General features: G+C 67.3%; 2 protein-coding genes across 8 annotated transcripts in view; one reads left to right on the top strand and one right to left on the bottom strand.

Annotated features, from left to right (window-relative positions):
- LOC142599969 (erythroblast NAD(P)(+)--arginine ADP-ribosyltransferase-like) overlaps positions 1 to 22681 on the top strand; it is a 72231-nt gene that overhangs the window by 29151 nt on the left and 20399 nt on the right. The window lies entirely within an intron of this gene.
- NUMA1 (nuclear mitotic apparatus protein 1) lies at positions 77 to 21432 on the bottom strand. Of its 6 annotated transcripts, none has more exons than XM_075742684.1 (26): positions 21244 to 21429; positions 18248 to 18321; positions 17611 to 17699; positions 15633 to 15712; positions 14821 to 14903; positions 14660 to 14740; positions 14276 to 14360; positions 13446 to 13575; positions 12654 to 12811; positions 11844 to 11961; positions 10280 to 10397; positions 9821 to 9961; positions 9364 to 9486; positions 5640 to 8876; positions 5361 to 5402; positions 4247 to 4315; positions 3994 to 4104; positions 3665 to 3883; positions 3409 to 3566; positions 2990 to 3278; positions 2395 to 2677; positions 2157 to 2293; positions 1786 to 2001; positions 1319 to 1429; positions 1052 to 1219; positions 77 to 850 (listed from the first exon to the last, which is right to left on the bottom strand). In XM_075742684.1, exons 2-26 carry the CDS (start codon positions 18287 to 18289, stop codon positions 815 to 817), a joined length of 6324 nt encoding a protein of 2107 aa, XP_075598799.1. In that variant the 5' UTR covers positions 18290 to 18321; positions 21244 to 21429; the 3' UTR covers positions 77 to 814. The 6 variants fall into 6 exon arrangements, with proteins under 6 accessions (XP_075598799.1, XP_075598800.1, XP_075598801.1 ...); XM_075742685.1 differs by having other exon boundaries at positions 1052 to 1240; positions 3035 to 3278; positions 21244 to 21428; XM_075742686.1 differs by having other exon boundaries at positions 3035 to 3278; positions 21244 to 21427.

Raw genomic sequence — 22681 nt, 5'->3', positions numbered from 1 at the left:
GAGGGCACGGCCGCAGCGTGTCCCCAGCCAAGGCAGCGTGTAATGTCCCGGTGGGCACAGAAACAGCTCGTGGGAGGAGCAGGAGAAAAATACAATTTATTTACAAGTAGAAACACTTTAAAAATGCCACTGTCCCGTCCCCCCTCCCCGGGGAGCGGCAGGAAGGGAGCAGCAGGCAGGAAGGAGCTGGGGTTGCGCCTGGGGCTGCAACTGCTGGTGAGGGGTGTCACCGCCTGGCCTGGCCGGCCCCAGCCCCAGGGGCTCCCGAACACGGGGCGCAGGCTGGGGGCCCTGGGGACGCTCCATCCCCCTGTCCCAGCCCTGGGGCTGCAGGATCCCCCGGGGGGGGCTCAGCCCCTGGCCCCAGCCTGGCATAGCCGTGCAGCGAGGGCCGGCACTGTGCACAAACACCGAGACCAACCCCTGCAACCTGCTGCCTGCACCCACGGGTGTTTCCAGCCACAGGCAGCCCCCTCGGGCCCCCCTGCCCTGCGCATCCCCCCCACACACACCCCCCCCCTGTGCTGGGCTCCAGGCGGGTGCAGAAGAGGAGGGACACTGGGTGCAACAGGAAGGGTGCCGGGGCTGCCGGAGCCGCCCCCCACAGCCCAGGGGCCTTGGCGGGAGGGTGGGATGTGCAGGGCAATGGCACAGGGGAGGGTGGCCCCATCTACCCCCCCGCGGGGCCCTGGGGACGTACCCTCAGCACCGGCGGGCAGGGGGAGGCGAGGGGGCACAGGGCAGAGCTGGCAGCAGGGGGGGCAGGGGACGCTCCCCCCCCCCCCGGGCAGGGTGCAGCACGGCTGGGGAAACCTCAGAATTTCGTGTCCTTGAGCGATCGGCGACTGGCCTGGAAGGGACAGGGGAGATGTCGGTGACAGCGACCAACCCCCAACCACGGCCCTGGAGGTGGCCGTGCCCCCGCTGGGCCCCGCTGCCCCCACGGCGCTGCAGGGACCGGTTGTCCCATGGCCCCCAGGACGGGGGTGGGGGCACGGGGGCGAGCACGCGCTTTCCCTCACGGCCGGCCCTGCGGTGCCGCGGCGCCTACCTTGCCCTTGGGGGACTTGGCGGTGGCGATGCGGGGCGAGCGGCGGGCGCTGCCGCGGGGGGAGTTCTTGGGGGTGGTTTTCCGGCCGGCCGCCCGGCGCAGCAGACTGTTCCCCAGCTTCTTCGGGGTGTTGAGGATGCTGAACGCCATCGACTGGCGCCTCTCGGCCTGCGGAGGAGGAGGTGGGAGCTTGGGGCAGGACAGGGGGGGTCCCGACCCCTCTTTTTTGCTCCAGAGCTCGCCGCTCCAGGTCCTGCTACTGCTCACCTGCTTGCTGGGAGCCTGCTGCTCGCTCCTCCGGCTGAGCTGGGAGCTGCGCCGCTCGCTGCGCTCCCGGGGGGTCTGGGGACGTGGGAAGCAGCTGGTCGGCTTCTTGGACTGGAAGAGAGGGGGACGAGCTGGGACTGTCACCTGGGGAACACGAGCCCGGGGGCCACCGTCCCCGGGAGGGGGCAGAAGGAGGGAACCGAGGGGCTGCGGGGACAGGGGGCGAGGGCAGCCGAGCCTAGGGGGCCACAGGGGACAGCAGAAGGCTCAGACTTTCGCCGCTCGAGCTGCTTCCTGCCAGCTCTGCCGCACGAGGAGCCGTTCCCAGGGCCCCAGGGCCCCAGCAGCCCCCTCAACATCTGGAGAACATCTGCAGCTGCCCGCCAGCCCTCCCGTCCCCTTGTCCCCAGCCTGGCTCCTGGGGAAGCTGGGGACCAGCCGGGGCGCTTGCGGCAGGCTCGGCTCACCTCGGGGGTGTCGGGGCCCTGGTGGGACTCGTCCGAGAGGCGCTTCCTTTGCTGCCGGGTGGTGATGCCACCGGCCCAGGCCATGCCCAGGGTGCTGCGCCGGGTGGCCGTGCCGGCGGCGATCTGCGAGGGCTGCATGCTGGCACGCCGCAGCGTCTCCTTCGGGTCACCTGTCTTCATCTCCTCATCCGTGATGGTCCCCAAGGAGTTGGAGGGCTGGGGAGACGGCACAGAGGCGTTGCCGAGGGGCAGCCACCGGCTCCACGTGCCCCCAGGGCCGCCCGCCAGCCTCCCCTCAGTCCCCCACACCCCCTCCCGTGGCAGCCGAAGCCCGGTGCTGGGAAGGGGCAGCCCGCTCCTGCCCCCCGTACCCTGGTCTCCAGGGGGTAGCAGGTCTTCAGGTGAGGCGGGCAGGCTCGATTGCGCTGCTGCAGCTCCGCAATGCGGTTCCAGTCGTCCAGCTGCTCCGGCTCGTCCTGGCACGTGCCCAGGTAGATGCTGCTCCGGCCTAAACCCAAAGCAGGGAGAGCTGAGTGGGGGTCCCAAGCAAGAAGTGGCCCCCCAAGCCAGGGCAGAGCCCCCCAAGCCGTCCACCCTGCCCGCACGCACCGAGGCTGGAGCTGCTGCCGCTGCCCTGCAAGCGTCTCAGGGAGCTGCGAGTGACCGGGCGGTAGCCAGGGAGGCCCAGCAGCGCCGAATTGCCGGGGGTCTCCTGCGGGGAGGAGGTTTCCAGCTTGACGAGGGACTCCTGGGAGGGGAAGCTGGCGAGGGAGCGGGTGGAGGCGGCCGAGCGCAGCCGGCCCTTGCTGGGGTCGGCGTTCGGGGGCTGAGCCGCCGGGATGCTGCAGAAGGAGACGTTGGTGCTGTCCGGTTCCTCAGTCTTGGCCTGTTTCTGGGAGGGGGAAATTCAGAGATCACAGAACCGCAGACTGGTTTGGGTGGGCAGGGACCTCCCAGCCCATCCAGTGCCACCCCTGCCATGAGCAGGGACACCCTCCACTAGCCCAGCTTGCCCAAAGCCCCATCCAACCTGGCCTTCAACACTGCCAGGGAGCCAGGGGCAGCCACAGCTTCTCGGGGCACCCTGTGCCAGGGCCTCAGCACCCTCACAGGGAAGGATTTCTGCCTCCCATCCCATCTCCATCTCCCCTCCTGCAGCTTCAGGCCATTCCCCTTGGCCTGTATTTCTCTGGTATCTCCTCACTTTGACTTTGCTGCCCCACGCCCGGGGGCTCCCCCCACCGCTCACTTTCGTCATGGTGATGTTGATGGTGGTGCGGCGCCGGGCCGAGCGGGTCTTGCACCCGGAGTCGAGCGAGAGGTCTCCCAGGGAGCCGGCGCTGCTCTCCAGCTGGGACCGCGTGCGGCTGGGGATGGGGGTGAAGTAGAGGCTCTCCAGGGACTCCACCTTGCGGGGCAGCCGCCGGGACGCCAGCGACTCCTCGCTGCCTGGCGGCACCGCCGAAGCCTCCGACTGCGAGCGGCCAGCCTTCCTGCAGAGACAGGGCACGAGGGCAGCGGTGATGGGCTTACCGGGCCGTCAGGGAACAGAGCACCGGGGACAGCGGGTTTTTGCAATGCTGGTGGCAGAACGGGCTCCGCCGAACAGCGGTGTGCCGGTACCTGGTGGAGTTGAGCGGCTGCGCTTCGTCGAGACTGAGGTCGAGGCTGTCGGCGCTGAGATCAGCGAGGTTCTGGCGGAAAGTCTCCCGGCCCTTCAGCGTGTCCGTCGCCACCTGGAACTTGCCAAGCTCCCGTAGCTGCCGATTGGCAAACTCCACCTGGATGGGAAGCAGGGAGCGATGGATCCTCCGAGCGAGCTGGCAACAGAGGTGGGGAGGAGGAGGAGGAGGGCAAAGCCCTGTCACACCGTGCCCACCTGAGCCTCCAGGCTGTGGACCTGGCTGGTGAGGTTCCTGCAGCTCAGCTCCGACTCCTTGGCCTGCAGGACGCTCTGCTGCAGCTCCTTGGCCAACCTCTCTGATTCAGTCCGGAGCTCCACGTTCTCCTTCTGCAGCTGCTCCATGGCCTTCAGCTTCTCTGCCAGGTCTTGGTTCTGCTGCTTCTTTGCGTCATAGTGAGTTTTTGCCTTCTCCATCTAGGATGTCGAGGAGATAAAAAACAAAACAAAACATCAAGCTTCCCCGCAGGGCGCTGGCCAGGGGGGACGGGGATGGCAGGGGACGGGGACGGCAGGGGACAGCATACCTGGGCTTTGTAGTGCTCGGCCGCCTGCTCCTTCTGGGTGAGCTGCGCCTGCAGCTCTGCCACCTTCTCCTGCTGTCGGGTGGCCTCTGCCTGCAGCTCCCCTTCCAGCACCTGTGGGCAGGGAAGGGACCAGGTCAGCGGCGCCCTGCACCCCCAGCTCGCACGGCCGAGCCCCCCACGTCCCTTCAGGGGGGCCACTGACAGCTCCGGGACTGGGTCCAGCTCAGGTTCCAGGTTTTTGGCCCCTGTTTACCTTAACCTTTTGCTGCTGGGTTCGGGTGGCCTTCTCATGCTGGGCCAGCTTTTTATTCAGCTCCTCTACCTGGAAAAGCACAGCTCGGTTAGACCAGCTCCAGGCGCAAGATCCCGTCTGCAACCCTTGCGTGGAGAGGCACATCCCTCCCCTCCAGCCAGCTCCAGGGCAGGACCAGGAGGAGGTTTCCTGCCCCGGGGGGCTGCTCAGCAGCGCCCATCACCAAGGAAGCTCCCGGCACAGCCGGCACTTTGGTTAGCTGGGAGGGTGGCTCGTAAATTGTTCGGTAGCGAGCGCACTCACTGCCCAGGCGCCTGCGAGCCCGTGGGTCGGCCATTGCTCTCGGCTAGGGGGGACGGCTGCCAGACCCCGGCTGCTGTGAGCTCCTGCTCGGCCCGGCCGGGCTCTCCCTGCTTCAGGGGATGCTCGGGGAGCCCCCAGCCCCCCGGTCACAGCCACGGGGCCTCTGTGGGGTCCCTGGGCAGCACAGGTTGGGACTACAAGGGACAACAAAGCTCGGCAGGGAAATGGGGCTTCTCTCTCCAGCGCTGTTTCCCAAGAGCTAACCCGTCTGAGACGGGTGCTGCTGTAAAGCCTCCCACCTCTGGCCACATCTGGACTGAGCTTTTGGCAGCACAGCCCCCTCCTCCCGGCACCAGCCGTTCCTGCCAGCTGGGCGAGGAGCTGAACCTTAGTTAAACAGGGTGGGAAAAAGGGACGGACAGAAGGAGTGGGGTATCCCAGCTCCCCCCAAATCCCCACTCTCTGAGGACCAGGTACCACAGGAGCAGCAGTCCCGTGTCGAGGAGCCCTGGATGCTCTCGGCAGCTGGTCACTACCGGCACGCTGCCTGCGGCCGTGCCCAGGCTCGTGAGAGCGAGAAGCCGTGCCGAGCTGCGGGCACCACCACGAGCGGGCAGGCGGCAGGTTTGGGTCCCAGCTCCTACTCCCCGGGGGCGAAGGTGAGAGCCCAGAGACCTGGAGCCAAGCGCCCCATGGCTGGGTCCGCGCCGCAAACAGTTCACAAGAGGAGAGGGCGGCTCCGGTGGGAAGTGGCAGCAGCCAGGGCCGTGCACCGTCACCGTTTAAGCAGCCGGCACTTCGCATGCATTACCTGCTTAGCTTGTTCTTTCCGAAATACCTCTAGCTGCTCCACCTGTGAGCACAAAAGGCAGAAGTGAATACGCGGCCGGCACAGACCGGGCTGCCTTTCCCAGGAGCGCCCGTCCCCTTCAAGCCTGAGCATCGCTCAGGGAGCGTGTCCCAGACCCCCAGCTCCCAGGTTGAGCGGGACGAGGATCCAGGGGTGCCCAGGAGACCAAAAGCACCCCTTTTCCCAGGGGGTTCCCTCCGCCCGCAGCCCACCCGGCAGGGAGGTCGCAGGAGCCCCTACCTGAGCCGTCAGCCTCTGCCTCTCCTCCAGCAGCTTCCTCCTCTCCTCCAGCGCCGCCGCCTTGCTGCTCTCGTACTCGTTACTCATCGCCTCCAGCTTCCGCGCCGCCTCCTCGACCTCCTGCCGGCTGCCGGCCACCAGCTCCTCCGACGCCAACCGCAGCCGCTCCAGCTCCCGCGCGTGCCGCTCCCTGGCCTGGCCCAGCTCCGTCTCGAGCCGCTGCTGCCCGCGGCTCCGGCTTTCGCCGAGCCCCCGGTTCTCCTCGGCCAGCCGAGCGTTGGCCTGCTGCAGCCCCGCCAGCCGCGCCGCCTGCTCCGCCGCCTCCACCTGCAGCCGCTGGACGGCCCGGTCCTGCTCCGCCGACCGCTCCCGCAGGGAGGGCACCTCGGCTGCCTCCAGCTTGGCCCGCGCCAGCTCCGTTCGCAGAGCGGCCAGGGCTTTCGCGCTCTGCTCCAGGTCCTGGCGATGCTGGCTCTCCAGGGAGGCGCGCTCGGCCTGCAGCTGCTGGCAAAGGTGTTTCAGCGCCGGCAGCTCCCCGGCGAGCGCCTGGGCGCTGCCGAGCTCCTGCTGCAGGGTGGCGAGGAGCTGCTCCTTCTGGAGGCACTTGTCCTGGCAGACCTTCACCTCCTGGCGCAGCTCGTCCTCCCGCTCGCTCTGGCAATGGCGGTCCCTCTTCAGGGCCTCGATGGCCAACCGCTGCTTCTCCATCTCCTCCTGGCACCGCTGCACCTCCACCTTCATGAGCGAGCACCTCTCGGCCGCCCGGGAAGCGGCGGTGGCCATCTCCGTCTGCAGCACCCGCAGCCTCTCCTCCAGCTTCTTGCTCTTCTCCGACTCGGCGACGATCAGGCGCTTCAGCTCCTTGCTCTCCCCCTCCTTCTCCGTCACCTGCCGATGGAGGATGGAGACCTCGTGCTCCAGGCTGCCGATCAGGCTGTTCTTCCTCTCCATCTCCTGGACGCACTGGGACACTTGCTCCTTCCAGCTCTCCTCCGACCTGCCCTTCTCCTGCGCGGCGGAGCGGAGGGACGCCAGCTCCTTCTCAGCAGCGGCGATGGCAGTTTTGCTCTGCATCAGCTCCCTGCCCTTCTCCTGCAGCTCCTTCCGCAGGGCCTCCACGGTGCCGTTGTGCAGAGCCTGCGCCGACCTCGAGGCCTCCAGCAGCTTCTGCAGCTCCGACGCCTTCTCCTTCTGCTGGGCCGCTTCCCTCCTCGAGGCCTCCAGCTCCGCTTGCTCCGCTCTCGCTGCCTCGGCCGCCGCTCGCTCGAGGGCGGCCACAGCCTCCTGCTGCTCCCTGCACTGCTGCTCCAGCTCCTCCACTCGCAAACGAAGCGCCTGGGTCTCCTTCAGCTTCTCCTGGTAAAGGTCTCGACTCGAGCCGGATTCCTGCTCCCTGTGACGGCTCTTCTCCTCCGAGCTTTTGAGGAACATCTCCTTCGAGCAGGTAGCCTTGCTGCTGTCCCCCTCCGCATCCCTGCTCCGGGCGGCCTCCGAGGAGCCCTGCAGCTCATTGTCCACCTTGGGCGCCCGCTCCTTGGCCGCCTCCGCCGAGGCGAGCTCTCCTTTCAGCTTGCTGACCGTCTTCTGCAGGTCCCTCAGCTCCTCGCCCTGCGAGACGTTTTTCTGACGGAGCTCCTCCAGCTCCCCCTCCTTCTCCTCCACCAGCCCCCGGGACCGGGCCAGCTCCTCTCGGTGCACCGACCGCTCCACCCTCTGCTCGTTGAGGGAGTTCTGCAGCTGCGCCTCCAGCTCTGCCTTGCGGGCTCGCTCGGTGACGCAGTCCGCTTTGGCCCGTTCCGCCTCCTGCCGCAGGCGTTCGGCTTCCTCCTCCCAGTGCACCAGGTCCCGCCGGTGCTCCCGCAGCGTCTCCTCCAGCCTGGAGCCCAGCAGGGTCACCTCTCCGGACAGCTTCTTCACCTCCGCCTCCACCTCCAGCTCCCGCTGCCTGCCGACGGCGGCTGCCCGGGAGAGCTCGGCCTCTGCGCTCCGCAGCCGCTCCACGGCAGCTTCCAGCTCCTTGGATTTGAGCTTCTCCTGGGAGAGCTGCTGGGAGACCCCCTCCAGCGCCTCGGCGGCTCTCCGTGCATCCGCCTCCAGCCCGGCCGCGCGCTGGGCCGCAGCTTGCTCCGCAACAGCCATCTGTTCCCGCAGGGAAGAGACCTCGGCCTTCAGCTTCTGCTCCTCACCCTCCTTCTCCTTCGCCCACGCCCGGGCGCCAGACAGGTCGGCCTGGAGAGCGGCCAGCCTCTCCTGGTGCTCAGCGGCCAGGCGCCCTACCCGGGCCTCCAGCGCGGCCGCCTTCTCCTGCTCGGCCTGCAGCTGCTGGCAGGCCCGGCCGTGCTCCCGGCTCAGCGCCCGCATCTCCTCCTCCAGCTGCCCACGCTCTCCGTCCTCCCCTCGGGCAGCGAGGGAAGCTCCCGTCGGCTTCTCCCGGCTCTCCTCCAGCGCCCGGCACTTGGCCGGCTCCTCGCCCCGCTCCTGCAGACCTGGCTCCCGGCCCTGCACCAGCTGCTGCCTCTCCGCCTCCAGCTCGGCGATCCTGGCCAGGCTGCCCTCCAGGCTCTCGGCCGCCCGCCTCTTCTCATCCTCCAGGATGCCCTTGGTGTTCCGCAGGGATTCCTCCAGGAAGAGCAGCCTCTCCTGCAGACGGGTGTTCTCCCGGGCCAGCCTCTCCCTCTCGGCCAGCCTCTGCTGGCTCTCCTTCAGCCTGCCCTCCAGCTCCCGCAGCTGGGCTTTCAGCCCCTCCGCCACTCCCTGCTGCCGCTGGGCGCCGAGCTCCAGGATCCTGGCTTCCAGCTCGCCGACCTTGCGGCTCAGCTCGGCCTTCTCCTCCGCCGAGGCGGCCTGGCTGGCGTCCTGGGCCTGCGCCATGGCCTGCAGCTGGCCGCTCAGGGACGTGTTGGCCTCCCGCAGGTGCTGGAGCTGCTGCAGGGCAGAGTCCCTCTCCCGGAGGGTCTTCTCGTGCTGGGCATCGAGGGCAGCCAGCCGCCCGGCCTCAGCCTCCCGTGCCCGCAGGTCCTGCTCCAGCCTCTCCCTGGCCCGGTGGCTCTCGGAGAGGGAGCTCTGGAGGTTGGCGACGAGGCCGCCCAGCTGCTGCTTCTCCTCCTCGAAGCGGCCGCGTTCGGACTGCAGGGCTGACTCCCGCAGCTGCTTCTCCTCCTCCAGCCGCAGGACGGTGGCCTGGAGCTCGGCCCCTTTAGCGGCAAGGCTGGACACCTCCTGCTTCAGCTCTTCCAGCTGCCGAGAGAAGAGGAGCCGGGGAACAAAACACACACCCCAAGAGTTACTCGAGCTGCATTCAACGCCCTCGCCGGGGACCCATGCGCTGTGTCCCAGCGGGAGCTGCCCGGCCCCCGCCTCCCCTCCCAGCACCCCCGGCACACCCCAGCACACCTCGCATTTCCCTCAGCCTCGTGCCACTCCGCTCTCTGGGACCAAACGCCTTTTCTCACCGTGCAGGAGCTGCTCCCTCCACAACCAACCCATGGTACGGAGCCTGGCAGAGCCAGCAGCTACCCAGGAGCGGTATTCCCAAATTCGGCACTACAGGGGCTCCCACAGAGCGCTCAGCCCCACGACCCCCATCCAACAGCGGAGAGCAGCCAGCTCTGCCCCACGCAACTTTGCCACGCGTCCCCCCAGCACCCACGGCCCTCCCCAGCTGGAGCAGTTTTCTATCTGAGCGTTGCCAGGAGCCAGAGGGGCCCTCGAGACCCAGCCATACCTTCAGGATGTCCCCCATGACCTCTCCCTTCTCCTGGGCGCTGCAGTCCCCCAGCTTGGCCAGCTGATCCTCCAGCAGAGAGATCTTCCCCTGGAGAATCTCAATCTTCTCTTCCGAGCATTTCTGGGGACAGGAACATGGGACTGAGCACAGGACAAGTGAACCGAGCCAGGAGACGTGCGGTCACCCAGCGTTAGTCCACACCAAGCGCTCGGGCAGCTTTGTCTCGGTAGGCTCCAGACTTCTCTCCTCGCTGCGAGGGCAGCAGCCTGTCCCACCACGGAGAACCCTTCCCAGGAGCAGGGAGAGGCTCCCCACCGGAGCCGGCTCTTGCACAGCCTCTCCCCGTGTGCCGGCACAGACAGGCAGGAGGCTCCTGCCCGCTCCACCCTGCCCGCAGCGCATGAGCCCAGCCTGGGCTGCGGGTGCAGCAGAGCGGGACCCCGGCCCCCCTCACCTTCTCCTGCAGGGCAGCACGCAGCTCGCTCTCCAGCTGCCCCTGCTTTTCCTGCGACTGCGCCAGGGCCGCGTTGTGCTCCTCCGAGAGCTCGTTCAGGGCTTCCTGCAGCTGGACCAAGTGGCTGGCGATCTCCCGCAACTGCGAAGGGAAACCCCCCCCCGTCCCAGAGGAGGGTCAGAGCGCGCCCACGCTGCCCAGGGCTCGGCTCAGCTCCCCCCTCCCGAGCACCACAGCACCCACGGACATCCCAGGTCCCGGGTGCTCACGCCCTGCGCGGTTCCCCTTTGGATCGGGATCCGGAGCCCAAAGCAGGCTCGGTCACTGGGTCAAGGCCGCACGATACCCGTGGCAGAGCCGTAAGCAGCCCAGCGTCCGGCACCGCCATCAAATCCTCCCCCCTGGGTCCCACACGAAGGACTGGGCTGTGGGGACACAGAGAGGACACGTGGCCCATACCTTGAAGGAAAGATCCCCGTTCTCTTCAGAGAGCTGATTGATTTTTCGGTCCATCTGACCTTTCTCAGTCTTCAGGTCCTGGCACTGCTTGAGGGCCTCGTGCAAGCGCACCATCAGGCTGCGGGAGAGGAGGTCGTTAAAGCGGGGCGTGCAAGCCCAAGGCAGGTGAGGATGTCACTGGGGACCGATGCTGCTGAAGACACTGAGGTACCAAGCCATCTCTGTGCCGTGGTGAGAAACTACTGTAAATGCAGCTCTAAACTGGGTCCCAATACGTCACAAAGCAGAGCAGGTAAGCGACATTTGTGCTTTGCACGAGCCCGACCGCTCTGAACTGAGGGCAGAGGCAGCTGCAGGACTCCAGCCACCCCTCTGCAAAGTGAAATAAGTGAGGAAAGGACAAAAAAAGGCACGGCACCTGCCAGTGAGGCTGGGCGTCCTGCCCAAGTAAACACCTCGCCGCACAGGGACAGGGCGAAGATGGGGACGCAGCGTGGCAGGCGACAGAATTCAAGTGCGCGACACAGCCCAGTTCGGATCCGATCAAATTGGATCGAACTGGAGGGCTGGCAGCTGGGGAAGGGGCCGGGGTGAGGAGCTCCGGTATCACCCTGAAAGCTTTCTGCGACACAGAGCCTGTCCCAGCGCGGGGAACGCAGCGCAGACTGACCTGCAGCACCACCTTTTCCCCCAACAGGGACAGTCGTGCTGGGATTCGAGTAAGGATCGGGTGTTCAGAACACACTGCGGGGGTGAGGACCAGCTCCCTGTCTGCTGCAGTAAAAATGGGCTACGGGCCCTAATCACCCCGACCACGAGGAGCAGCGTGCTGGCTGGCACAACCGTGTCCTGGGCTGCGTGTCCAGCAGCGTGACCAGCAGGTCGAGGGAGGGGATTCTGCCCCTCTGCTCCGCTCTGCTGAGACCCCCCTGCAGTGCTGCATCCAGCTCGGGGGTCCCCAGCACAAGAAGGACATGGAGCTGTTGGAGCGAGTCCAGAGGAGGCCACAGAGATGATGGGAGGGCTGGAGCACCTCTGCTCTGGAGACAGGCTGAGAGAGTTGGGCTGGTTCAGCCTGGAGAAGAGAAGGCTGCGGGGAGACCTTCGAGCCCCTTCCAGTCCCTGCAGGGGCTCCAGGAAAGCTGGAGAGGGGCTGGTGCCAAGGGCAGGGAGGGACAGGCCAAGGGGAATGGCCTGAAGCTGCAGGAGGGGAGATGGAGATGAGATGGGAAGCAGAAATCCTTCCCTGTGAGGGTGCTGAGGCCCTGGCACAGGGTGCCCCGAGAAGCTGTGGCTGCCCCTGGCTCCCTGGCAGTGTTGAAGGGGGGTGGAGCTGGATGGGCTGTGAGTCCTTCCAACCCAAACCCTTCCCTGATTCTATGACCTCTGAAGCCATCTCCTCCAGAGGCTGCAGCTGCAGAGGAGGCAGAAGAGGACAAGAGGAAGTTTTGCCCTCGCCTGTTTTGTGCATTGCTGGGGAAGAGACAGACAACACGGAGTCTGGGGATGTGGGAGTGACAAGGACCGGCCTAGGAGGAGGGAGGGGACATCCCAGGAGGATTACCTCTCGTTCTTCTCCCTGAGCTCCTCCATTTCCTTGGGCTCCAGCTGGTCTGCGGCTTGCTTCTCGTTGAGCAGAGCCAAGCGGTCGATCCGCTGCTGCATCATGGTGATCTGAGCCTCTGGGGAGGGCAGTGAGAAAGGGCCCGTTACCGTCTTTTTATGTCACCCAGACCCCCCAAACAGCACGGTGGAGGATGTCTGTCCTTCCCCCAAGCTGGTGAGCAGCCACCACGCAGAAACCCTTTGCAGCAGGACACAGAAGAGCCGGGCTGCCAGCACTGCTGCCAGGCACAGGCGCTGCTTCAGTCGTGGCTTTTGTTGCCCAGGATATATAATGGAACGGGAGAGGGAAGAAGGAACCTGCAGGCTCTGCGTGCACCTGGGGAAATCCCCAGGGCGGAGAACATTTCAGATGCGGATGGCGAGACTCCTACGCCTGCCAGCCTGCTCCAAATCATCTGGCAGGGGGACAAACGGCCACCTCCGAGAGATGCCGAGGGTTGTTACAACAGCGTTGGAGCGGTCTGGGCTCCCATCAGCAAGGCTTTCTGCATCACGCTTTGTTCCAGATTCACAGGCAGGGGTCCCCATGGCCTGCCATGGAGCAAGGCACAGCAAACCCCGAGCTGCCCTCTCCTCTCTGGAAAGCTGAAAAGCCCCAAAGCCACGAGCTGCGTTCCTCACTTGGGGCCCGGCAGGACGGACCGCACGTGGCGGAGTCAAAACCACGACGGAAAGTCACAGAATCCTGGTGAAGTCTCAGGCCCAGAGAGCCCCCCCCACGCCCCACGCCGTCCCACTAGTGACTGACCCTTCTCCGTGATGAGTTTGCGATTCTCTGCCAGCTCCACCTCCAGCTCGTCCCGGTTCTCTCTCTCAACAGCCAGCTGCTTCTTCAGCCGTCGCAGCTGGAACTGGGGGGTCTGCATGACGTCCCCCATGGGCGAGGACGGAGGGCCGGGGAGCATGCTGCAGAGAGGCACGCCACCTAACTCGGTTATCCAGAGCCAACGGCAGGGCACGGTCCCTGCCCACGCAGCCAGACCCGCTCCGGTTCCCCCATCGCCGGGGGGGTTCACAGCGGTAACTGATGCCGCGTCACCCGAACAGACAGGCTGCTCTCCTCATCCTGACCGCGCCAACGCCAGCCTCCAACCGCCTGGCACGCGGGTACAAAAGCACCGCCGGGCCCGGGGCAAAGCGTCCAGCTCCCTCTGCGCCAGAGCCCCACCGCAGAGCACTCAGCTTGCTAGAGAGAAGCTGTGTCAGCACAGCAGAGACGCCCAGCAGCGACGCGAGCCTGGTCCCCCCGAACCCACCCCAAGACAGGGGAGGACCGCAAGCTGCTCTGGGAAGTGTCTGTGCTCGTTAGGCTGAAACGAGCTAGGCTAAAAAGAGCTAATTACAGCCCGACCTCACCCCACCACCGCACATCCCCGTGTCAAGCCTGAGGAGTTTGCAACAGGACAGCAACCCGGCAGAAGGGGGGGTCTCTGTCAAGCCAGCGAGCAGCCCGGTGACATCTCCAGGTCCCAGAAGCCACCCTGTCAGTCCCCCCCGTCCCCACGTCCCCCCGGGCAGCCCAGGGGCTGGGGACACGTACTTGTTGGCGCCAGAGGAGGAGGCAATCTTCTGCAGCTCCAGGAAACGCACCTCTCGCTTCTGCGGGAGGGTGAGCAGCGGGGAGTGCTCCTCGGAGCTGCTGCTGGACGCGCTGGACGAGGACAGCGGCGCTGGAAATCACAAACGAGAAGCAGGCTGCAATCTTCACGTTAATACCAGAAGGGAGGGTCAGGTTAGCAGCTGCAATCCCCGATGCGCAGGAACCGCAAATTCCAGAGGGGATGGATCAGCCCGGCCGAGAAAACCATCAACCTGCCTCACATCCCCGTCCTGCCCCGGCACTGCCGGCACCCCACCCGCCTCGCTGCTCCGGGGAAAGCGCGTTTCAGCAGCGTGTGCCGCAGAGGCCGGGGTGCTGCCGAGCGGGGAGAGCCCAGCAGGCAGGAGGCAGCTCTACTCAGAGTTTACAGGGAATCGTGTCGTAGTGCTCAGTCCTGGGGTGAGGGGATCTGCGCAGTGTTACTGCTGATGGTTCGTAGCAGCACAAACGGGGGAAAAAATGAAGGTTTTTATGCTCTAGAAAAGGGTTGGGTTAGGTGCTGCTGGCATGGGAGCTGTAGAGGATGATGCCAGCACTGCTCAGCTCTCCCAGTATCCTGCACTGCTGCTCTCCGCAAGGTTAGGGACTGCGTCTGTCCCACTCCGAGGTGGCGCTTGGACATTACATCAGCAGACACGTTGACCCTTCAGCCTTACCAGGGTGCTGCATCGGTGCCGGCTAGGAGAAAAGCGTGCCCGACGCCTGCTCGAGGTTTGCCCTGTTACTCGGGGCTGGTGCCACGGCACAGGCAGCCAGGGCCCGGCGCTCACCTTTCCTCTGCAGAAACATCTCCAGATTCTCATTCAGGCTCTCCTCGTTGTCCAGCACAAATTTGAGGATCGATGCCAGCTCAACCTGTGTCAGAGGAGCCGCGGGGTCAGCAGCTCCGCCGGCCAGGCGGCGACCACGGCGGGCTCAGGCAGGCATCCACCCCGGCCATTCCTGGCGAGGGGCAGCTCCCTGCCTGCCCGTGCCTGCACCGGCAGGCGCCCACACTCGCCGTCATAAGCCTTCAATTGCCAGAGCACCGCAGCACCCACCCCGCACCATCTTTCAAGGGGAAAGACGAGGGCAGGTCTCAGAGCACCCCCAAAAAGGCACCTCCGCTTCCCCCCTGCGCCCCCGGCCCAGAGCGGGGACCCAGAAGGGATTACCTGGGTCTTGTAGTCAAACTCATTCCAGTCCCTGGGGCTCTTGCAGCTCATGGAGGTGTGATACAGGAGCAGCACGGCCACCTGAAACGAGGCAGGTGAGTGCCACCGACCCCAGGTTGGTCACTGGTGCCGGCCAGGAACGCAGCGCGCCCTGCGGTTACCTTGGCCAACGCCAGCTCCTCTCCCTCCAGCAGCTTCTGTGCCGAGACCAGGTTCTCCGCAGCTGATTTGTGCTTGCAGTGCTCTGCAACGTGAAGCAGGATTCCCAGTCACGTGGGAGCCACCAGGTATGTTGCCTGCTGGCCCGTGGCACGTGTCTGTCCCCTGGGGTGACGGGCTGGGGGGCACCGTGGTGCGCCCCCAAGGAGAAGGGGCACAGGCAGGGAGGCAGAGGGTGGGCTGGGCTCCAGAGCCGAGTCCCTTGGTGCTCAGCGTCTGCCAGGCTTTTCGTTTTCACCCCCCCCAGCAACATAACCCCTGGTCCCAGCTTCCCCCGCCCAGCATTTCTCTGCGGCTTGTGCTCCTCCGCCACCAGCACAAACCGAGTCCCATCTACGGGAGCGGGACACGAGGTGGGATATGGCATCTCCGAGCAAAAGTGCCAGAGATTTCCCATTTCCCCTCCCAGGATTCCTGCTCGGGTAAAGGTTTCCCAGCGGGATTTGAGCAGCTTGAGGCCAGGAATGCCGCCCCAAAACTGCGTCACCGGCGCAGCCACGGCACCCTGCCCTTCACCCTGGCCCTCCTTTGCACCAAGCCCGGGCTCTGGCAGGGATTTCCATCGGGAAAGTTCCCTTCCCGCACGCTGCCGCAGGGCCGGGGCCGCTCTGCCTGCGCCTCGTGAAGTTCCCGATGTGGCAGGGGGTCGCTCAGGGGAGGGGGGGGGCCTGCTGACACAAGAGCAGACCCCCACAGGGGTGGGGGGCACCGAGCAGGGGCAGCCGCTTCCCCCGGTGCCGGTGGAGGTTCTTACTCTGCAGGAAGCCGCGGATGAAGGAGATCCTCTCCGGCAGCGGCTGCTCCAGCGCAGACTCCCCCTCCTCGCTCCTGTGGCTAGAAGAGTGCACGGGTTGCGTTAACGCTTTGCCGGGGGATTAAACGAACGGTGCTTTTTTGGCAACAGAGCTTGCTGAGCGAGGGGCTGGCTCTGGGGGCAACGCTGCGCCGGTCTGCCCTACATCCCCATGCCAGGGCGGGCGGCGAAGCAAAAGCCAACCGCGCCGTGCCCGGGAGCAGGCACAGATGCTCCCCGCAGCCCCGACAAACATGGCTGCGTTTGGTGAGCAGCCGGAGCCGGGCAACCGGCCACCGCCCCCCCCTCCAAGTGAGTGTGCCGGAGCGCTGCCGGCCTCCGCCGCTTCCTCCTCTGCCTGCCAGCCCTGGCATCCGGCGTGGCAGAGGGAGCTGGCGGCATCCCCGCCAGCCGGGGAGGCACGGGGGGGGCCAGGGGTCGCGCCCGGAGCTGGGCATTTTTCTTGCTATTGCAAAACGTCACCGTTGGTGGGAAACGGCGTTCTGGAGCCCCTCCAGGTCGCTGCCTGGGAGCCCACGCTGGATTTGGGGGGGGGGGGCTGAAGCTGCCTCTTGCGGCTCTTATTCGAGACCACGCTCTTCCTCAACAGCCACCAGTTCAAACAGAGACCGTGCACCCAAAACCCAAGCCAGCCGTGCTTGACCGGCGCTGCCTTGGTACCTCTGGTTACTCCCAGGGTGCTGAAAGCAGGGACCCTGCCCGGGGAAGGGGCCGGCACGAGGATTTCCTCATCCCCACGGATTTCCCAGCCCATCCCCTGGTGCTGCCGGGAGCTCCAGCGCTCAGCCGGCTGCCGCCATCCACCCCGCTGCCGCCGTCCACCCCGCTGCCGCCCCGCTTATCGTGCTACAGTCAGGCCTGTCTAGCGAGCACACGCCGCCGGTGATCCCGGCTAATCTGAGCTGGAGCACAGGCCCAGGAGATTAACCAGGTCTGACTAAATATATCCCCGGCACAGGCGGCTCCTTCCTCCCCACCCACCCACCGCAGGCAGATCCCTGCTCCGAGCGGGCTCTCGTTACACCACGCGGGAGGTAATTATAGCAGACAGGCTCCCACAGAGCCTCCCGCCGAAAGGGTTTGAAAGCAACGCCACGCTCGGTGCCGAGCGGCAGCCTCACGCCCTCCCAATTTGCCTCGCCAATTCGTTAAGGACGCACAGCCGGAGCGGAGCGTGCTCGGTCCTAGCTCCAATGCCCATTACGGCTTGCAGGTTTTAATCACCCTTGCTCACAGGCAACGAATGCGGCTCCTGGCATGGAAGCATTCCTCCCAGCCCTGCCCAGCAACCTCAGGTCTCGGGACAGAGCAAACAGGCTCCGTCCTGCCCGCATCGTACTCGGAAGCAGCCTGCCATCCCCAGAGAACGGGAGCGCTCCGTGGGGCAGGAGCTGTCAGTCTTTAAGCTGCTTTACAGACCCAAGGCTCCCTCGGGATCCCGAGGTTGTGCCTTGGGAAAACTGGCCAGGCTGTTTCCTCACCTGAGCAGCACTCATGGAAATAAAACATCTCCCGTGTGGCTCCGGGAGCCCCCGTGCCGCTGGCATCAGTGCCCGGCTCTTTGCTTCAACGCCAGGAGCGAGCCCAGATGTCAGTGCCCGGCGCGACAGCAGGCCTCAAAACCCAGAAACTCTGCCCAAAATCCTGCCTGGGTGGCTCCGTGGGGCCCGACAGCTCTGCCCGGTGCTCCGCAGGCAGACCCCGGCCAGGCAACAGGCAGCCCCTGCCCGCGGGGCTATGGGGTGGGCAGGGGAGCAGAGCCCCTCCCAGCTAGAGCAGCCCGACAGCAAGTGCCGACAGCAAGCGCCGCTTACGCAGGTGCTGCGCTTTGCCGGAGCCTCGCACCGAGGAGCCGGAAATCCAGCCCCGGCTCTGCCAGAGGAGGAACATCCCGGGAGCCCCGGCGGCCCGTACTCACATCTTGTTGATGATCCTGATGAAGACGCCGCAGTCCTGGAGCTGGGAGAGATCATCGAGGGGATCGACACAAACTTTTGTGCTGTTCACCTAGAAAGGGGGTGAGACAGTGAGAAGGCAGAAGCCAACACCGTGCCGTGCCACGCCACCCGCCACCTCCCAGTCCTGGCAGGGGACAGCGAGAGCCACCTGGGTGCGAGAGCAGAGCCAGCCCTCCCGACCGCCATCCCCACGGCTCCACAGCCAGGCAGGCTGGCCCAGGGCTCGTTTATCACGCTGCGATGCTTTGCAAGGCAGATCTGAGAGCCCCTTTACGGTCCTGCTGCTGCTTCCCAAGCTGCTGCCTGCTCCAGGCTCGGCTCTGGCTCCCGGGTAGTTTCCACAGCCGGACCAAGCTGTTCCGGCATTTCTGGTTACCCAACAGGAAGGGTGAGCAAGGCTTCTCCTGCAAACACCCACCTGCCCAGGAACAGCCGGGACTGGGCTGCCGCGGGACCTGTCCCAGCCACAATCCCTCCCTTGACCGGCCCCGGCACCGTGTCCCCAAGGAGCCGGCGGTGCCAGCGGCAGCCCGGACCCACCCGGGCAGCACATCCCCCCTACGGAGCAAGCTACAGCAGAGGAGAGGGAGGCTTTACCCAAGCGAGGAGAGCCGCAGCTCTCGCACCATGAAGAGGCATCTTCGCGAGGCTGCCAGGTCACTGCCCGGACCTAGGAACACCAACGAAGGGAGAAAAAAAAAAAAAAAAAGGCAATTAAGGCCAAACATAGTAATTACATTAATTTACGGCTTGCACACAGCGCCAGGCATTCGTTTCCGTCAAGGCAGGATCTACCCTCCGTGCCTGGCAGGCTGGGGGCTGGACGGAGGCGAGCAGCCGGCAACCTCCTGATATGCAGCCGGCACCGCGCGGCACAGCCGAGCAGCAGCCGGGTCCCCTCCCGCAGCCCCCCAGGATCTATCCCCGGAGGTCGGGATCCTGACGAGCAAGGCTCCAGGGAAAAGCGCTGCTCAGGCTCCTCGTGCCTCCTTCTCTTCCCAAACCTCTCTTAAATTTCTTTTAAGAGAAATTTAAAGGCCTGGCACGCCGGGAGCCCACTCACGCCCCGTGCCCAGGCAGATCCCCCTCGCCATCGGTTTCAGCCCCGGCCCCCCGGGGAGGAGGGCAGCGTCCCGTCAGGCCTGTCTTTCAGGTCACACCGTGACAGCACAGAACAACTGGTCGTGGCTCGGGCCAGCCGTCACCAGCGGCTGCCGTCATCCCAAGGGATCCTGCCCGGCTGCCTCGCCACGGGCCACCTCCACGGCTGTGCCCGACCTGGGCATCCAGCGGGCTCCTGGCACCGGGGCTGGCAGCTCACCGGCACTTGCTGCCCACCCGGGGATAGCGCTGCCCCCGCTGCCGTCATGGCCAAGCACCGGCATCGCTGCCGGGACTGTCAGCATCCCGGGAAAATTTGCCTCCCTCCGGAAAACACACACAGCAACTTTAGAGCGAGACAGCGCGGTTCAAAGCACAAAACCCGGCACGCATAGGAGTGCCACGCCAAGAGCCGCCCCGGTCCAGCGGGATGGGCGAGAGCAGGAAGAAAATCCCCCGAGAGGCAGCCGGCCCCGGTGGGACGAAGCAGCCACAGATCATGGCATGGCCTTGGGGAGCAGGGGGGACCGGGGACGGGTGGCAAACTAGCACCCAAACCGGGCAGGACAACTGGCTCCGGCCGCGGAGCTGTGGGGAGTGTGGGGTGCCAGGCCTTGGCAGGGGGAGGGATCTCCCGTGGAGCTCACGGGGAAGGAAACTTAAAAAAAAAAAAGAAAGAAAAAGGAGGGAGCCCAGGCAGCCGGGGGTCTGGAGCCAGCTGTGCCCGGGAAGGTGCTGAGCCCCCACTGGCACTGCCCGCCGCAGCTCTGCCTCCCTCCCAGCCACCGGCCCCAACACCTCCCCACCGCCCCCAGCTGCTGGGACCCTGGGGCGGGCAGCCTGCCCGCTCTGCCCCTGCCCGGGCCACGGCCGCGGAGGCTGGAAGGAGCCTGCAAAGGTCACCCGGCCCCAAACGAGCCCGGCCAGGCGGCGGCCAAGCCATCGGAGCGCTGCCAGCTCCCCTTCCCGCTGCCGCCGGCACCAAGGAGAACCACCTGCCGGGGTGGGGGGAGCCCCCGGGCATCGCCGTGCGGGGTGGGAGCCGGGACGAGCCACCCCGCTGCCCCCAGGATGCGGGATCGCTGCCAGGTCCCCTCCGCAGCAACCTTTGCCTCTGCGCCGGCCGTCCCCGGTGCCATCCCGGCAACCCTCCTGGCGAGGGAGCCGCTGGGAGCAGACCTGGGCAGAGGTGGGGGTTGACTGGGGCCCCCGCCAAAAAAATCACCCAGATGGGGAGGGCGCTCCTCAGCTCTCGCCCCGGATTGCACCCTGACACCCCCCGCCGCGATGGGCCAGGAGCCCGGCTGGGATCCGCGGCCGTTCCCAGGAGCGCCCAGCACACCACAGCCGCGGCCACCGGGCTTTTGGGGGACACGGAGCACCCCCGGCTCCACGAGCTGGGCCGGGAAGCGCAGGAGCCTCGGTGGGACGGGTGCTCCCTCCCGTTTGGCTGCAAACCAGCTCCTCTGCCCCGCGGCCGCGGCACACAGCCTCCCGGCACCCACCGCCCCTCCAGCCGGGGTGCAGCGTGCCCGGGCCAGGACGTCTCCCCAAAGATCCACCTGAAGCCCCCAGGCAAAACACACCGAGCGCAGACTCCCGCCACGGAGGGCCGCATCCTGCTGAGCACAGCCCGCCTGGGCTGGGTTTTACCAGAGCCGGTCTGCAGAAATGCCGGTGCCCGGCGAGAGGCTCGGCTCGTCACCAGCACCGTCAGCTTCCCCCAGCCCCGCTCGCCGAGCGCCGGAGACAACAACACGACCCTCCGCGGGGACACGCCGCTTCTGCTACGCCCGGATCCGGGAAGCGGTTGGGAAGCCCGGCGCGTCGGCACAAAGCGCGGCAGCGGCCGTGGGGACTTTCCAGCCGCGTCCCCGGGGAGGGGAGCTGCAGAGGGTCGGCGGGGAAGGGTCCGGCGGGAGCGGGGACGAGCCCCGGCAGCGGCCACGGCGGCGTTGTCCTTCGCCGCTTTCCCCCAGCGCCCGCTCCGGTCAAAACACGGCGTTACGCAAGCCCGCGCCTCCGGAGCGTTCGACGTGCCAACCTGCCCGAGGAACGTGCCCGCGGCCCTCCGGCCGTGCCAGGGCGGGGGGGGTCCCGCCGCAGGCAGCGCCCAGCAGCTGACCCAGGAGGGTGGGCGACCCACGGCAGCCCCCCAACGCAGCCACGGGCCCACGGCCGGCGCGGGGAGGAGGCGGCGGAGGGCGACGGGACACGACGACACCGCCACGGCCGCCACCCCAAGAGCCCAAGCTCCCGGATGTTGGCGAACACAGCTCGGCCGCCTCCGGCCCGACGCCGCTCGGGGGGTTCGCACCTCGGGGGGCTCGCAGGACACCGCCGTGGGAGCCGCACGCCGCGGCCAGGCGTGGGGGCTGGCAGACACGGCAGAGCTTCGCCTCCCCCGCCTCCCTCCTCCTCCTCCTCCTCCTCCCCGGCCCTGTTGAAAACAAACAACAAGAGGGATAAAGTCTTTGTTCGGGCCTTACCGGGGGGGCGCACGGGGTTTAATCCGCCATGAGCGCTGCCAGCCGGGGAGGGCCGGGGAGCCAGCGGCCACGCACAAAAGAAAAGTTGTCGGGCTTCTCCTGCGGCGGGGCGGGCAGGCGGCGGCTCGTTCCCCTTCCTGGCCCCGGGCCACCCCACGTCACGGCGCCGGGGCCGCGCTCGTTAAAGGCGCCCGGCACAGAAAGCTGCCGCCACGGAGCTGGGGGGGGGGAAAGGAGCAACGTCCGAGCCCGGTTACCGGTGCGCTCGCTGCCGTCGTCCTGCCAGGGCCCCGGGTGACCGAGGGCTGGCGGGGCCGGCACAGACCCGCAGGGAGGGGGGGGGCGGCCCCCCGGTGCCAGCCCCATCACCCCATCACCGGCTGGAGCCACGTCCCGAAAAATTCCCCCCCCCCGCCCGCCCCCGCGGCAGGCCCAGACTCGACAGGGACCGGAGCGGTGCCGCGACCCCCCCCGCCGGCAGGACCCCCCCCCCGTGCCCCGGGGAGCGGGCGAGGAAGGGCCGCTCGTCCCTCGCTGCTGATCCGCAGACCCAGGGGAGCCCCGCGGGAACCAGCCCCGGGCGGGAGACCCCAGGGTGGCGGCGGGGGCCCCCCGCGGGCTGCACCGGGTCGGGGAGGGGGGGGGGGGACGGACACGGGTCCGGCCGCGGCGTCGTGCGGTCGAAGCGCAGCCGGCTCCACACACGGCACCGCGAGGTGACCCGGCAAACGGAGCCGGGGCGGCAGCAGCCAGCGGGTGCCCGCGGTGCGCTCAGGCCTTTCACCGGCAACGCACCCGGCCGGCTCCCGGGGGGGGGGGGATCCGGGCCCGGGGGGGCGCCCAGCACGGGGCCGGCAAATGGCGGCGGCTCTCAGGGCTCCTCCGTCGAGCCCCAAGTCCGGCGGGGGGGGGCGGAGCTCGGCCCCGCCGACACCGGTCACCCCGCGAGGGCGGGAACCGGGACCGGCCCCACCCGGGGCCCCATGTGCCCCCCCCCGGCCCGACTGCGGGAACCACCGGGCCCGCAGACACCGCCCGCTGGGGAACCTCAGCCCGGCGTCCCCGCCCCCTCCCTCCCTCCCAGGCCCCGCTCTCCCGGTGCCCCCCCCCCGTACCGTGCCGAGGCCGCCGCCCCCCCCGCCCGTCGCCGCCGCCCCGATTCAAACGGCGGCACCCGCCCCCTCCGCCTCCCCATTGGCTGCCGCCGGGGCGGGGCGCGTCACGTGGGCGAGCGGCGAGAGCGGACTACAAATCCCAGCGGCCCCTGCGCGCGGCTGGGATCTCGCGAGAGCCGCGGAGAACGCCGGGAGCCGGTTGCCGGGGCAACGGCAGCGCGGGGGGGGAAGGGGGCACCTGTGGAAGGTGCGGGGACACGCGTGGGGATGGGGGTGAGGGGAGGGGACACGTGTGGGGATGGGGGTGAGGGGAGGGGACACGCGTG

Source organism: Balearica regulorum, chromosome 1 (genome assembly GCF_011004875.1).
Source record: "Balearica regulorum gibbericeps isolate bBalReg1 chromosome 1, bBalReg1.pri, whole genome shotgun sequence".
Classification (NCBI taxonomy): Eukaryota; Metazoa; Chordata; class Aves; order Gruiformes; family Gruidae; genus Balearica; species Balearica regulorum.
Note: the sequence above shows the minus strand (reverse complement) of the source record. Positions and strands in the feature narration are given on the sequence as shown.

Coding starts and splice junctions, on each gene's coding strand:
- NUMA1 (XM_075742682.1), bottom strand. CDS start 18,289: ATGCCTCTTCATGGTGCGAGAGCTGCGGCTCTCCTCGCTTGG. Junction 14,361..14,659: donor AGTTTGACTACAAGACCCAG/GTAATCCCTTCT, acceptor CCTCTGACACAG/GTTGAGCTGGCATCGATCCT. Junction 3,567..3,664: donor TCCACAGCCTGGAGGCTCAG/GTGGGCACGGTG, acceptor CTTCCCATCCAG/GTGGAGTTTGCCAATCGGCA.